The 16,740-nt window shown below is 30.2% G+C and overlaps 1 protein-coding gene across 1 annotated transcript; it reads left to right on the top strand.

Moving 5' to 3' along the window:
- The first annotated feature begins 8,675 nt into the window (after nucleotides 1–8,675).
- Nucleotides 8,676–14,639, top strand: LOC101510678 (uncharacterized). Its single transcript, XM_004513745.4, has 7 exons — nucleotides 8,676–8,945; nucleotides 9,030–9,148; nucleotides 11,934–12,002; nucleotides 12,119–12,177; nucleotides 12,731–12,791; nucleotides 12,874–12,927; nucleotides 14,113–14,639. Exons 1-7 carry the CDS (start codon nucleotides 8,777–8,779, stop codon nucleotides 14,392–14,394), a joined length of 813 nt encoding a protein of 270 aa, XP_004513802.1. The 5' UTR covers nucleotides 8,676–8,776; the 3' UTR covers nucleotides 14,395–14,639.
- The last annotated feature ends 2,101 nt before the right edge of the window (nucleotides 14,640–16,740 follow it).

Raw genomic sequence — 16,740 nt, 5'->3', positions numbered from 1 at the left:
CTTCTCTATAACTTAAACCTTTGAACTTTGAATAATTAGGAAATTTGAGCTATCAAAAGATTTTTTTGAATTTTATGCATTTCAGAGTTTATCAGTTCGTGTTTTCTTCTTCAGCCTCGACTATCTAATTATAGAATAGATTAGGGTTTCACTTTTGTCCTTGTAAAATCTAGATCATATATTTCTTGTGAACAAATTCTGAATTTATCCTCTTGTGAAGAAATTATGAATGTGTATCTTCTTGTGAATAATTCAGAGTGTTTCTTCTTGTGAATAATTATGACAGTATCATCAGGTGAATTCTTTCAGCTAAGTCTTTTCATTAGAGTGAATTCTTTCAATCAGAGTCGTTTATTTTTCATTAGTGCCACAGACATTCTTGTTTGAGTGAGATGTTGTGATTCTTCAATAATAAAAGTCAGAGGCAGAATTAGTAGCTTTGGGCAAATCACGTTGTTGAATCATCAGAGTCAGTGCCACATTAGAGGTTGTATACCAGAGGTAGCATTTTCAGTGTGTTGCAACTTTTGATTAGTGGAATATGAGCTTTGAATGCATGGCTTCAACAATATTTTCAGAGTCAATGATAGTTTGTTACAATCTCTTCTAAGACATGTTGAGTTTGTGCACATCAAAGGCATGCAAGGGATTTAGAGGCATGCTTCAAATTCAATCTTCAGACCTAGACTTCAGAGCCAGTCTTGGTAAGCTTCAGAGGCACGTGCTTTCAAAAGCAAACATGTATCCTATTGTGTTACCTCTAATCTCATCCTCTAGTCCAAACAAATTGTTCTCATAAAATATCTTTATTAACATCAATGTCACAAGAGGAAAACCAAATTGGTTCCAAAAATCAAAAGGTTTTCTTTCAAGCAAGGATAAATTATTAATTTTTTCAAAACAAGAAAAATAAATTAACATACTAAGAAAACAAGCAAACAAGAAAGTGTATCCCCATATTTAGATCAGACATTGTCCTCAATGTAAAAATTGAAATAGTCATGAAAGGGTAAGAAAGTTCACAAAATTATGGCGGTGGTGGAAAATGGCCATGTGCACACATTACGGCCATAATGGCCATTACGACCAAGCAGTAATCCTTGCCATGAAATAAGATGAGAGCCGCCATCACTGATCACCACCCTTGGCACACCAAATCTCAAATAGGTTACATGAATATGATCATCAACAACAATTGTGTCATGAACTATATTTGAAACACTACTAGGTGAGATAATACTAGTTTCTCCTATCGACTCCCAATGATGTACCCAAAGGGTGTATCCCTTTGGAAATGGTTTACACTTTAAGTGATCGTACATTACACTTCTACTCTGCAGTAGAACATTTACAAGGGCATATTATTTCGCCATTTTCTAATTCATCTCGAAAGGAAAAAGTAATAAATCCCTTTATTCCTTGATCATATTTAGTTGACATGTGTGGCTTCATAATCCATGACTTATTCATTACTTCCAAGAAGATTAACATATGATATTTTGAACCAAAGACACACAAATAAGATAATTCAACTTAGTACAGAAAAAGATTTACCTTAAACAAAACAGTTCACTATGCATAAAGTAGAGTCACACAACAATCGCAAAGATATTTTAGAGAAAACACATTTTATTATTTAATAATTAATAATAACAACAAAAAAACTGATGGAAGAGTCACAAAGACAATTCAATTCGTAGACATTGTACATTAATGGGCTGACATATTCACCAAACCACTACTTGAAGATAGGTTTGACTTCATCAAGAAAAACCTAAACATTACCTTCATACTTGACTAATTTTGTGATAACTTCAAAGTAGTTTAGTTTTACATTAGTTTTTATATTTTCTTGTAATATGTTATATTCATGTTATTCAAAAACAATAAAAAAAAAAAAACAACAACAAAAAACGAAAAAAGAAATGAAAAAAAATAAAGTCTCACTTTAAAGTCTTTTTGTCTGATGACAAAAGGGGGAGAAAGATATTTTATAAAGTGGGGACAAAATAATACTTAGACTTAGGGGGAGTCAAAGAAATACCAAGAAAACTTGTTATAAAAAATACAAGTTTTATCATAAAAAAAGGGGAAGATTGTTGGAACCAAATTCCTTTTATACTTAGAGTTTTTAAGATAAGAAGAGTATTTTATGAGAGTAATATATTTGACTTCAAAGAGCATGCAAGAAGATATGGACATGATTTGTAGAAGATTTGAAGAAGATTTGATCAAGATTTATCGACAACAAAATATGAATAGAATCCATCTAAAGAATTTACAAACGCAATCTGCACAAAATACGAACAAAATCAATCTAAAGAATTTACAAATGAAATCTGAACAAAATACAATTATGAATTAAACAAGGACTATATTTAATCCCAAATTTTAACAATAAATAGATACTCAAGGTTGAAAAAGAAAATCATCGAAAAACAGAAAAGAGTATTCTTAGAGTTCAAAGAGAGAAACACTTGTTGAAGTTAGAAATATTTTGAGTGTTCTTTTCTTAGTGTTTGAGAGTTATTATTATTACCAGCTTTGTTAGAAGCAACTACTCAAGTTTCAAACTTTCGTATCCAACCCAATAGTGGTTTAGCTCCTTTTTCAATATGTGGTTGTTAGGAGAAGACTTGGCTTGTAGGGTCAAGGTGGTTAGTTCCTAAAAAGTCTGGGGTTGTCAAACTGTTTGGGAAGACTGGCTTGGAATGTCAAGGGCTTTGTAATTCAAGGTATTTGAATTAGTGGATTAAAGCCTTCTGAATGAGAGGACTGGATGTAGTCAAGTAAATGGTGAACCAGGATAAATCTACGTGTCAAATTATTTATGTTTTCATTATTTGCTGCCTTTGAATCCAATTGCTTCTACTTCAAGTAAGTCACCAAAATCGTGTTAGTACATAGGCACGGCTAAGAGGGGGGGGTGTGAATTAGGTGTTTAGAAATTTTTTTCTTTTTAGAGTTTTAATGGGTTATTTTTCTGATTAGGATAGTATATGGTAAAAGATGAATGGCATAAAAATAAAGAACACAACAATTTATCCTGGTTCCTCTTACAATCAAGGGTACATCCAGTCCTCTTACACACCAAAAGTGATTTTTGCAATATTGTTAGAATAAGTACAAGTCCCACCCTAGGACCTCTACTACCAACTTCTAACACACTGCCTAAGATAGTGCACCACTATCTTAGTTTACAACACTTGAAGAAAGTACACCACTTTCTTGAAAATAATACAATAACTTCAATAATTTTTCAACAATGTTCTTGACTAAGAACAGGAGTATAACAGTTTGTACAATGATATCAATCCAATATAACTTCAAGTACACTAGAGAACCTTTCTCAATGATATGAAAATGTAATGCATGTACTTGAAATATGAAAATATAACTTTGAAAATATTTCAGAAAAGTGTTCAAAGTTGTTCTAAGTTTGGTAGTAGGATTGATTAGTTAAAACAGAAGTTATGGGGTATTTATACTCCATAGACATCACTTCAGATAAGTGGCAATTGTTCCTAGAGGTTTGATGAACATAAGCAATTATCCATAACCATTTCAGAACTGAAAAATTGCATTGATTCGCAATTGTATTCGGCTACAGCTTGTGTGTAGTCAAATACACCTCTGTAACGTTCAGTTTTTATTCAAAATTTCAATGTCGTATTCAAATACGAAACCTTGTAGTCGAATACAAAAGAGTGAATTTTTCCACTGACTTGATTTAGTATTCGACTACACCATGTTGTAGTCAAATACAAATGCGCAGTTTTAGCTATTGACTTAACATTTGTATTTGGCTACACCATCTCGTAGTCGAATACAAAAGTTCAGTTTTAGCTACTGACTTAGCACTTGTATTTGGCTACACCATCTCGTAGTCGAATACACATGTTCAATTTTAGCTATTGACTTGAGTCTATATTCGGCTAAAACATGTTGTAGTCGAATACAACATTGATTTTTGTCAAAAACTTTATTTTCAAACATTGGTCATGCATTTTGACACTTTGAAAATTCTTTTGATGCATATGCTAAAATGAAAGGTTCTCATGTGCATTTGGAATATATTAATATTAGATTGCATCATGTACCTAACATTATAAGACTTCTGGCATATTGACCACAGTTGACTTTGATTGTTGACTTCTTTTTGAGCTTGGAACTTGATCACTTTCCTTGGTCTTTGTCTTCATAAAAAACGTAAGTATTTTACATTCTCCCTTTTTTGATAATGACTAAACCTTGTTGTTGTTGAGACTTCAAAGCATTTGATCGTTTAAACTTTTCTCCCCCGTAATATATGTTTACTCCTCCTTTGAGCTTGAATTCATGGCATGGTGTTTTGAATTTTTTTGAAGACCTACAAGTTCTTTAACAATAATAACATACCAAATTTCTCCCCTTTTTGACATGATCAAAAAGAAGGAAATACAACAAACAAAATACCAAACATAAAAGAAATATAGGGAATAAAAACATCACACAAGGTAGTGAAATAAAAACATCACATAATTGAAATTAAACATGTTCAAGTTTTACATCACGATGCAAAAACCATAGTCATAGAGTTACAACAAAAAACAACATAAAGCATTTAAAGAAAAACAAACTACAACAAATTCAATTTCAGTATTGAACTACATATCATCATCTGTTGGAAGGTGAAGGTAGTCAATTTTGATGGATATGCCATTGAGTTCATGCAACAAAGTTTCATGGTTTTGGGAAATGATGGTCTCCATGGTTTGAAATTGGTTGTTAATGGAGGTGTCCATATTTTGAAATTGTGTAGTGGTAAAGGTTTGCATAGATTTGAGCTTGTCAATGACCATGTGGTTTGAAACATGATTATCATCAAATGTTGTTTCTTTAGCGAATTCTTCATCTTGGGCATCATTAGATGTTTGGCCAAGATATCCTTTATGGACATATGTCTGAAGTTGTTCGTTCCACACTATTTTCATACTCGAAAGCATGTTCAAATCGAGCAAATTGTCTTTGGATGGTTTATACATAACCTCTCCTAAAAAATCCACTTTAAAATTATCCAAGATTCTGGTGACCTCTTTAGCAAAAGGTAAACCAATTGCATCGTTGGAAGCAAATAGGACAGAGCAGACAAAGTAAGACTAGTTGATATCACACCCTTCTATCATGAAAAACATGATCTGAAACTCAAATTCAGATATTTGAGAGTAATTTCCAGCCTTAGGAACCATAATGTAGCTTAGAAAATAATGCATTAGCCTGTTGTCAATGGTCAGATTTCCAACTAGGTAAAGTTGCCTAGCAAATTCGGAACCAACTTGTGCCCGTTTACGTTCCATAGTGTCTTTGTCAAACAAACACATTGAAACATAAGCATCATATTTGGTAATATTTACCCATTCACACAAATTGTCGGGCTTAAGTTTCTGACCCTCAAATGGTAGCTGCAATATTTCTCCAATAGTTAGAGTTTCTAACTCGAGCCCTTTACCCGAGACACCAACTTAGACCCTTCCTTCTTAAGATTACAGTAAAATACCCTAACTAAATCAGGATAGATGGGGTCGTTATAACCAATGAAAGCTTCTAAATGTTGGGCCTAAAGTAACTCAGGGAACTTAAAAGTGGAGAAAGAATCAAGAGTACCATACTTAGGAGTGATTAGCTTTTTGTCTAAGTATTAGATTCGGAACCGGTCGATTTCTTCCAGTGAGTGAAGCAATCAGGATAAGTCTGCCACATTATCATTTATAGCCCTCCTTTTTGAAGGACCCACTGCAACATGCTTTGTTCTGGAACATCTTTTCCGAGCATCCATGGTGAAAGTGAAGGTTTTTAGATTTGGGGAAAAATTGGGATTTTGGGTTTCGGAAATTTGAGTTTGAAGTGGCACATGTTAGTTTGGAGTGATCTTAGATGCAATGTATGTTGGTATAGTGATTGGGTAACTGTTGCATGTAAGATTGGATGAAATTTTTGGAGAAATGGAAGTGGATAAAATATGTATTCGGCTACTAAAATTGTAAAGAAATGCCCTAAAACATGAAAAAGCTTATATATAAGGAAAATCATGAATTTGTATTCGACTACACACTGGTTGTATTAGAATACAAGATTTTCTGGAAACATGTATTCGAATACAGACAATGTGTACTCTGCTACGATATCAAAAAATTTGTTTTTAAGCTGAATTTTCACTAACAAGACAACATGTAGAGCACATATTCATATTTAGAAAGCACATAAACATGAAAGAATCAATTTTATCAACATATCAAGTGAATATTTTAGATATTGAAGATAAGTAACTTACAAAGTATAGATACCTTGCATTAGAGGTCATTTTTATTTAAAATGCCAAGTTCTCTTTGTATCTTATAGAATGAGTCTTTAGGTAAATACTTTGTGAAGATATCTGCTAATTGATTATGTGTGTCCATAAATGTTACTTCAACATTTCCATTTCCAATGTCAAAAATTTTACCCTTGTTGTTATCTCCAGAGATCACATAGCCTTTTGATTCATGAGTTACAGCTGAAAATTTTGTTTTGTCACCAGTCATGTGTTTTGAACATCCATTATCCAAGTACCACATATTAGAGGTACTTTGTATGCATTCCTACAAAACAAGATCATGATTTGTTCGGTACACAAAGTGCTTTGGGTTTTGGAGGATTAGTAACTTTCTTGACCCACACATAATGCCCATTTGGAACACCAAAATTCCTAAAATGACAAGCATTAGGTGTGTGGCCATTCAAGCCACAATAAAAACATGTAGGAGTAGATTTACTTCTATATGTAGGTGTATGAGATTTCTTTTGAATTAAATTCTTCTTATAGTAATGATGATCTTTTTGCAAAATTATAACTTTCTCTTTATTGGATTGGTCACTTGCCTTAACAAAGATGGTTTTATTTATACTTTGTTAATCAAATTTTGAGTAACCAAGACCACTCTTGTCATTGGAATATAAATTTTGAGTAACCAAGCCCGGTAAGACAACAAAAGGTATAAAGAAGCACTATATATATGATATATTGTGTCTTCTCTAAACTAACCCTAGAATGTCTAGTTTGTTATTCCTCCTTATTATAGTAGTCAACTAGCATTGACGCCATGCCGAGGCAACCGTTCATGTAAACTAAATAGAGACACTGCATTTGTGGTATTGATGATTTGTCTATTTAACGCTTCGAGTAGTAAACACATAATCCCTTCTTATGAAATTTTGTACTTATGAGATCCTTAACTATATGATTTTTTCGCTCATGAGAATGATTTAAAAAAGAGTTTTAAAAGTCTATCTCATAATTCTCCAACAAAATTTTTAGCAAATCTCTAGCTTGAGTGTGATTCTCTTCTAATAGTAAAGACTTTCAGTGATAATAGTTTGATTCCTTGGACCATAAAAGTACACAAACTAATTGGTTATTATTTCGAATTTGAGGCTTTAGATTTCATATCTCCCACATTTTCACATAGGGTAACACTTGTGTAGGTAAATTAGCTGGTTATAATTTTAAATTGTCAGAAACTTTTTTAGTAGAATGTTATGTCTATTAGTATCAAAGACGATTTTAGTTTGGTATCTCCAAACTTTTTGTTTTCTTGTATTTATTTTTTAACAATATGTATTGAAGTATTGCAAACGATAGTTAACGTGAATAAGATGTTAATATAGTTAAGATGTTATATGTTATGTGTTGTCATAATGTTTGCTTTTAAAAATAAGACACTCATAATCAAGTAATTTGACTCAAGTGGTTAACAAGTTTCAGTTAAGGACGAATCATTCAGAAGATCTCAAATTTGAATTCTGACTAAAATAGTTATTGGACAGATTTTACTTACCTCCCAATCGAATTTAGAATTACCAAAACTCCATTTCCTTACGAACAAGATAGTTAAAAAAATAAAAAAATAAAAAAAAATAAAAAACACTCATGTGAATTGATGCAGTCACCGTCAAACAATCATTGATTGTCCGATTTCGATCGAGCATCTTAGAAAATGCATATATTAATTTTTAGGCTAAATTACATCTGTGGTCCCTTAACGTTTTAGTCCTTTATTTTTTTTTCTTCTCGATTTGGTCATTTATTTTAATTTTAAGTGACAATTTGATAATTTATTTTTTAAAATGTCAACAATGTTATCTTTTTTTATAAAAATTTAAAAAAATCATCAATTTTTTCAAACAAAACCCATAAAATTAATAATCATTTTCAATATAATGCATATTTCATCAAATCCATAACTCAAATATTCAAATAAACTCATATTTTCATCTCCAACAACATCAAATAAAGAATGAAAATATGAGTTTATTTAAAGATTTAAGTTATGAATTTGATTAAATTTGCATTTTATTGAAGATGATAATGAATTTTATGGGGTTGTTTGAAAATTTTAATGATTTTTTGAATTTTTGTAAAAAAAAGGACAACAATGTTGATATTTTAAAACATAAAATATTAAATTATCACTTAAAATAAAATAAAAGATCAACTAAAAAAATAAAAATTAAAAATTAAAATATTAACTAAAATTAAGTTAAGTGACCACCGATATAATTTAGTCTAATTTTTAATATCAAATTTAAATTTGAAGTATTCAATTTTAGTCGATGGACACCGATATATGACCCTATCCGATGGTTAAAGGAGGAGTACATAACTTAAAAGTAGAGACAAAACATCGAAGTAATAACGGTCTCCCTCTACATCGGATAGAAATAAGAAGTTAAGTTAACGGAGTGAGTGAGAGTGTCAGCGATGGACATTCCATTCCCTGCTCTCAAATCCCTCAACTTAGCATCAAACCCTTTTCATTTTCGTTCCAAATTTTCTCTTTTTCGTCAAACAATCACTTCACTTCAATTCAAACACACTTCACCTTTTCCCTCCATTTCTACACCTCGTTTCCACCCCCTTTGTTCTCTCAGTAATTCTCTCCTTCTCTTTCTCTCTATGGTTAATTTGCTTTTGTTGTTTCGATAAAGTTTCAATGTTGTTGTTGTTGTTATAGATGGTTCTTCTGCTGTTGAAATAAGCAAAGAAGAAGGTAGTTTGCCTCAGGGTGTTGGAGAGGCAGTTAATGAAGCTTCACATTCAAACATTCTTCAGGTTGTGCTTGTTTCCCCACAGGTAATATTTTCTACTTCAAATTGAGATTTAGCTTTGTTTTAATTTAAAACATTCAATCACAGATTAAAGGTGTGTTTGGTCTTAGGGTTGTGCCTGGTGTCTGTGTTTAACACGGCACCGACAATACAACACATTTCAACACATTGATATTACAAGTGTCTCTGTGTTAGGGTTGTGTGTGGTGTGTCCGTGTTTATGTTAGTGATTCATGATGTTTACTGATGTATTTTTGTTTGGATTGATTTATTTGAACTTATCTACATATATAAGTACTTGTCAGACTGTTTAAAATAGCTTATGAAATTAGCTTATGATATGTGTATAAGCTCTTTTTAGCTTATTTCTATAAGCTCTTTATGATAGCTTATGAAAATAGCTTATATGATAATAGTTTTAGTTTGCTTTACCATTCGGTATTGAAATATCTTATACATAAAACTTATATGAAAAGAGCTTATGGTATAAGCGTTTCATTAAGTTGTTTAGCTGCCAAAACCAAAACTATGAAAAACAAATATTGAAGATCACATTATTAGCTGTATTAGGATAACCATAATGATGATAACAGAACTTCAAGTTGGTTATTTAGGACTATGGAGAAACCTTTGCTTGTACTTGGTACTCAATTAGTCAATCCCTTTTGAACAAAGGAAGACTTTATTGAACTGTAGAGAAGAAGCTTCAGCAACAAAGCTTATAAAGAATAAAAATCATATCATAACATAATCCTCAAAAAGGGTGTGTCAAATTGTACACTTCTACATTATATGTGAATGCAAAATCAATCTGCAAAAGAAGATTTTGATTCTTCGTTAAGGATTGGGATTTAACTATTTTATAGAATGATGTAATTGTTACAATTATTGTGGTATAGAAGGAGGGAAAATTGTACATAGAGACTTAATACTGGTATTAGATGATGTATGTGCTTCATGATGATACCAAAGACAGTTTAGGACCCGTTTGGATAAACAAGTTAATTAAATGTTTGTAGAGTAAACACTTTTGTATAAGCTATTTTTATTGTCAACGAATATAGTCAAATTACTTTTACGTAAGCTATAAGTTGTTTCCCTAAACTATAATAAAGAGCTTATTGAAATTAGCTTAAACCAGGTTATGGACAAGTCATAAGATGCTTTCATAAGCTCTACCAAAGTCAAGTCAAGTATATATGCCAATAGATAATCCTAGATAAACTGTTCATATAAGCCAATCGAAATGCAACCTTATTTATACTAATGCTAGACTCTTTTAAGGAAATAATCATGATATATAAGGAATATGGAATTTAATCCGAACAGATAATCTAAAATATTCTAAATTATTGTATGATACAATGTTGATTGATATTATGAGTTATTTTTCATCTATTTAAACAGTAGTATTGACTATTGAATGTGCTAATACTTAGATTTTTTGTTGGTTGCGATGTATTCATTCTTAAGAAAGTTCATATCTATTAAGTAGGGATACATGAAGTTGGGGGCAGTGATAAGTATTGAGAAACTTTTGTTCATAACATGTACAAAGATGTTTTTGTTTCTTCAGTGTGAAACATAATGGATTATGATATCCATGATTTGTCATTTGCAAAACCTTCTTGCTTTCAGAGTTGATTTTTTTGTTTTGGAAAAAAAATAAATTTTAGAATTAGTTAAGTACACGAAACTGCATTAGAGTTGGTGAAAACCAAATTCTTACCCCTTTGATTAGATATTTGTTTTATAGTCTCAAATACTATTTAAGTGCCAAGAAATTATTTTCTTTATCATTTTTTAACAAATAAGAAAATAAGGATACTTCAAACCTGGTAGTGCATCACTTTATATAATTTTCCTTATGAATTCCTTAATCCACTAAATATGACTTGTATTCTGAAGAATTACCACTGATGTTTTTGTTGATAACATATTGGATTATGGTATCCATGATTTACCATGTGCAGAAACCTTCTTGATTTCAAAATGATTTTCTTCTTTTAATGAATAGATTCAGAGTTAGTTAAGTAACAAGAACTGCATTTGAGTTGATGAAAACCGACTTCTTACCCCTTCGGTTAGAACTCTGTTGCATAGTCTCAAATACTATTTTGATGCCAAGAGATTATTTTCTTTATCTTTTTTTATTAAAAAATAATAAGGATACTTGTCAAACCTGTTAGTGCATCATTCAATATCACAAGAAAGACTGGTTTATGTCATATTCTTCATGAATTCCTTAATCCACTAACAATGACTTGTATTCAAAAGAATAACCAATTTATGAAAATAAATATAAAAAAATGAGAAATTGTAATGATCAATCAATATTTTTCTATTTAATATATTTTTTTAGGATACTGCAGTAAAATTCAAGCTACCATGAACTTTAAATTGAGAACAAGGTTGATAATAAAACAAAAAGAACAAAATAGTTAAAGTGGGGTTGGAACAAGTCTTGGTAGTTTTGATTTAAATGAACATTCTAGTTTAAATCACTTACAAAACGTATATATATTCAACCCCTCTATCACACAATGACTTTGGTAAAAATAGTTTTAGCTTCGATTACAATCTCTCTATTGAACTACGATCTTTGTATTTATTGTATTGACATATCATATCATGCAAATATGGATAGTATGTTCTATATTTGTTTTTGTATTTATTGCCTTGCGCTTATATCAAATCGACTCAGCTATGTAGTTCAAACACACGGTTTCATCATAAGCCACTGTTGTTTTCTTTCTTTCAACACTCTCAATTAAAGAAGGTTGCTCTCGTATTTATAATGTTCTTGATAGATTCCAGGAAACACTGGCTGCATTGCCAGAACATGTGCAGCATCAGCTGTTGGACTACACTTAGTTGGGGTGAGTTTTGCTTTCTTAGTCAATAATTATTTACTTTTGATAATAAGATTGTCATTCATTTTCATGTTTGTTTTCAAAAGACTAATTATATAGACTTTGTATTTCTTTCCTTTCAGCCATTAGGATATAAGGTGGATGATACCAAACTAAAGCGAGCTGGATTGGACTACTGGCCGTATCCATGGATATATATGCTTCTTAAAAGTTGAAACCTTTTTCTCATTTGCATCTCTTTTTCTATTCTAGAAAAACTTTTCTGCTATGTAGGGTAGTAGTACCATGTCCCTATGTAGCACCGACACTTCCCATCAAAGGTGTGTCTTGTGTCCGGCACGTGTCGATTCCAACACCGACATGACACCGACACATGTAGTTCCATTCAATATTTCATTTTTTAAAATTATTACCTATGTCAAAATGTCAGTATCAATGTGGTGTCCAACATCTGTGCCTATGTCAGTACTTCATGAGTAGTACCAATACTGTGAATACCTAATTGTCTATCGTGGTTTATTTAAAATTGGGTTCTGCTTGACCCTTATTGTCTCCCATGCTTCCTCTAAATATTGTTTTTTACTAGTTGAAATGTGTTGCTTTTCAAAATTAATACATCTATTTGTTTCAGTTGATCTATATAACTTTTCCTACAATAAGACAACAAATAACTGAATATTGATGTATTGCATTATTGTCTATATTTGTTTTCCATTATTAACACAAAATTGTAGATACGTAGTTGTTAAAATCCACGATTCTTGGGAAGGTTTTCGTGATTATTTCAGACAACAGGTGATTATCATCCTAAAAGTTAAATTGTTGGAATCTCTCATAATTTTCTTTTGACTCTACAAGTCACTATTATTTGGTACAGGAGGGTGAAAAGAGGTTGCTAGCATTTACAAAGAGGGGAACAAAAATTCACTCTGTGAGTTTCTTATCATTAAGTTTAATAGCACAGTCCTTTTTAATGATAGCATTTCTCTATTTGATTCATGATGACTAACATGTCTCTTATTATGTCATTTATCCAAATAGAAAATTTCCAAAATTCTGTCCGAGTCCTTTAGTTTTCGAAATTATCTTTTGAACCAATTTTTTACTCATTATAGAAACATTCTGTTTCATTTCAACTGCATGAAAACATGAGAGAATAAACGAGTTGACTGTAGAAACAAAACAAGTGTATATTCTACAATGAATACAACTAGCATGAAACAAAGGAAAAGGATCAAAACTTTGCAACTTGAACGGAGGTAATAAATGGATATCAGTTTTAAGTAAACTGATTTCAAGAGAAAACCAAAATCTACATTGTATGGTGAAGATCACATTAATCTCCATATGAGTGTATTAGAATCAATCATTTTCTTACCCTTGAAATAAAGAGATAATTAAGCATTATGCTTCGGTATAAATTAGATGATAAGAAATCTTTTTTTTTTGTTTTTTACTGAGGTGAAGTAATTTATAATTTTATGTTAGTCAAAATGTCTTAATATTTTCTTATTTAGGGTCTATTTGGCATAAAAAAACATTTTCTGTTTTAACTTTTTATTACAAAATAAGCACCTTGTTTTCATTATGTTTACAAATCTTTGAAAACATGAAACAAATTGAAAACAATTACGCCAGTTTTGTAATTAAAAGTGAAAAGATAAAATATTTTTCTAACCAAACAAACACCCTTATGGATGATCCAATATTACAAGCAATATTATATATGGAAAATGTGATTGAATTATTTGGGCCTTTTATGGGGTGGGAATCAAACAATATTGCAAGAGATTACTTATTATGTGTTAAAAGGATTAGGGAGCAACTTTTCTCAACCTCATTTTTCTAAAAAACCACGCATGGTTCTAGAAGTTTACTTCTGAACAACGTACTTTATCCAGAAGTATACTTTCAAATGGCACAAAAGTTGTGTTTTTTTCCAGATGTATACTCTCTAAAATGAAATATAAGCAAAAATGGTAGTTGAAAATTTAATATATTTGGAGTAAATTTTTAATCAAATACATCAATGTTTCAACTACTATTTTTTGCTTATATTTCATTCTAAAGGAAAATGTGAATAAGCCATTAAGTATGGTTCCTTTGTATTTTGCAGGACTTTTCGTACAGAAAAGGCGATTATCTTTTATTCGGTTCAGAAACGACTGGCCTTCCACCTGAAGCCTTGTTAGACTGCAAAACTGAACCATTTGGTGGTGGGACTATTAGGATCCCAATGGTTGAAACATATGTCAGGTGTTTGAATCTATCAGTAAGTGTTGGCATAGCTTTGTATGAAGCTTCTAGACAACTAAACTATGCATCACTTCAGATACCTTCAGAAACATGTACTGATACTGAAGAAGAATCATTCATTACTGAAGACATTTTTGGTTGATCATTATTTATTTTTTACATTTCAATATAGAGAACACTCCTTTGGTTTTTTTTTTTCCTAAATCAAGGCCATAGTCCAAGTTAAGGGAGCACATAGAAGAGTTAGTTTAGAGTTGATTTGGATTTATCTTTATGATATAAATATTTAAATAAGTATTTAGATACACCTGTAAAAACAACTTATAACATGTTAAGTTGTTGGCAAAAATATACACCTTTAGTCTTTTAAGTTTAGTTCAATTTTCACTTATGTCCTTTTAAGTTTAATTTTTTATGACTCGGTCCTTTAAGTTACATATATTTGTACCATTAGCCTGGAAGATATATTAAATTATGCATGCAATCCTTTAAATATGAAAATTATCTCGAATTATTGTAATAAAATATTAAGATTTAATTGAAATATTGCAACAAAATGATTGCCTAAGTTATTTTGCATGTGAAAGAAGTTAAAGATATTAATTATTTGGATAGACCTTTATTACCTTGTTTTTAAGGCTATACGTGAGTTTAAATTGTTGTAGAGAAAATCAAAAAATGTAAATTACTTATAAGATTTGATGAATGTTTTATGAAAGATTTGTATATTGGATATATTGTTGCACCATTTAATAGAATTTCAAATGATTAAAAAATTTCAATTGAATTAGTTATCGTCAAAATTGAGATAAAAGACTAACGGTACAAATAGAGTGTAACTTAAAAGATAAAATCGGGACAAAATAAATTTAAATAATTTAAGCAGAAATTGAGTTAAACTTAAGAAATATGTAATAAATTTAAATAATTTAAGCAGAAATTGAGTTAAACTTAAGAAATATGTAATTTATTAATAAATGCTTGATTAATTTTTTTAGAATAGTTTATTGAAAAGTGTTTAATTAAGTTGTTTATACAAATATACAATTTGTTAGGCTTGGTTGGAATTAAAGATTTAAAAAAGTTTCACATTTTGGAATTGTAAATGAAGAGGTAGTAGTACAAGGTTATATGTATGACTCTAATTTTTTATCACAATTTGCATCAGTCAAAAACATTTTAAATTTGTATTTGATTGTTTTGTTTTTTCTTATACTTTTGTGTTAGAATATTGTGAGATTTAGTTCAAATATTTATTTCAGAGAATCTGAATGTACTTAGAGGCCACGCGGTTTAAATATTTGTATATTTGTTTTGGAGAACGATAATTTATATTTTTAGAAGTTTAATAAAGAAGTTTTCTATTAGATGGCAAGTATCACAATTGTTATGTAAAAGAAAGTGAAGATGGAAATGCATTACTTTGGCAATTTCTCAAAGAAAATAAAAAGTCGTGATTTTCTGAACATCCGCGTTTGGAAATTGACATCATGCAATCACGTGCAAAATATCCTTCTTTAATTAATAAACAACATGCGCCTATATTGAAAATTCAAATTCATCAATACATTAATTAATTAACCAAAAAATTAACGTTTTTGAGAAAATAAAGTTTGGAGAAGAGTATCATAGAAGATACTGTACCAGGTGAGTGCAATTTCCAAACAATTTTTAAAAAAAGAATATTAATCACAAAAAGTTAAATATAAACAATTAACAAATAAAAAACAAATTAAAGAAATATTTAGTAGTAGTAATAGTAGGAGACAAAAATAAGCTTCTTTCTAGAAATATTAAAGAAATATTTATTTTAGTCTTTCTAGAAATGTCATACTTGTTATAAAATTAAGCTTCTTTTTATTATTAATGGATAGATTATAAAGTGACATTTTTTCAACTCTTTCAATTAATCAAGTTACGTTAAATCAATTGCGTGAACTCAAGTAGTTAATAAATCTTAATTAAAAATGAATCATTTAGAGAATTTGCACTCAAATATGAGAAAATGCACTCACAATGCAAATTGAATATATGGTTTTTAAATTTTGTAAATTGACAAATACATCTTTGACATTGCAAAATATCAATCAAAGTAGTCTATATATATATAAACTTCTTTTGTCATTAGATATTTGAATTTTGACACTATAATTGAATATATGGTTTATATACGTACATAGATCTCAGGTTAATGTCATTTTATTGTCGATAAAATTTAGTTATTTTAGAGATAAATTTATAAGTAATTGTAATTGTATATTGATTAATTATTTACAAATTAATCCATACAAAATTTAAATTTTATAGCAAAATTAGTCTGAATTGTAATGATGTGAGCATGTTATGTCCCATAAGTCAAATCCCTAACTGTGAGCATTGGTGAGAAATATGTTCTAGCTCTTCTCTTAAAGGTGAGAAATATGGATTTTTCTTCCCCAATCTTCTTTTTGTTGTTTAAATAAAATATGTTACTTGTTTCTTTTTGAAG

This window comes from Cicer arietinum, chromosome 5, assembly GCF_000331145.2.
Source record: "Cicer arietinum cultivar CDC Frontier isolate Library 1 chromosome 5, Cicar.CDCFrontier_v2.0, whole genome shotgun sequence".
Classification (NCBI taxonomy): domain Eukaryota; kingdom Viridiplantae; phylum Streptophyta; class Magnoliopsida; order Fabales; family Fabaceae; genus Cicer; species Cicer arietinum.
Note: the sequence above shows the minus strand (reverse complement) of the source record. Positions and strands in the feature narration are given on the sequence as shown.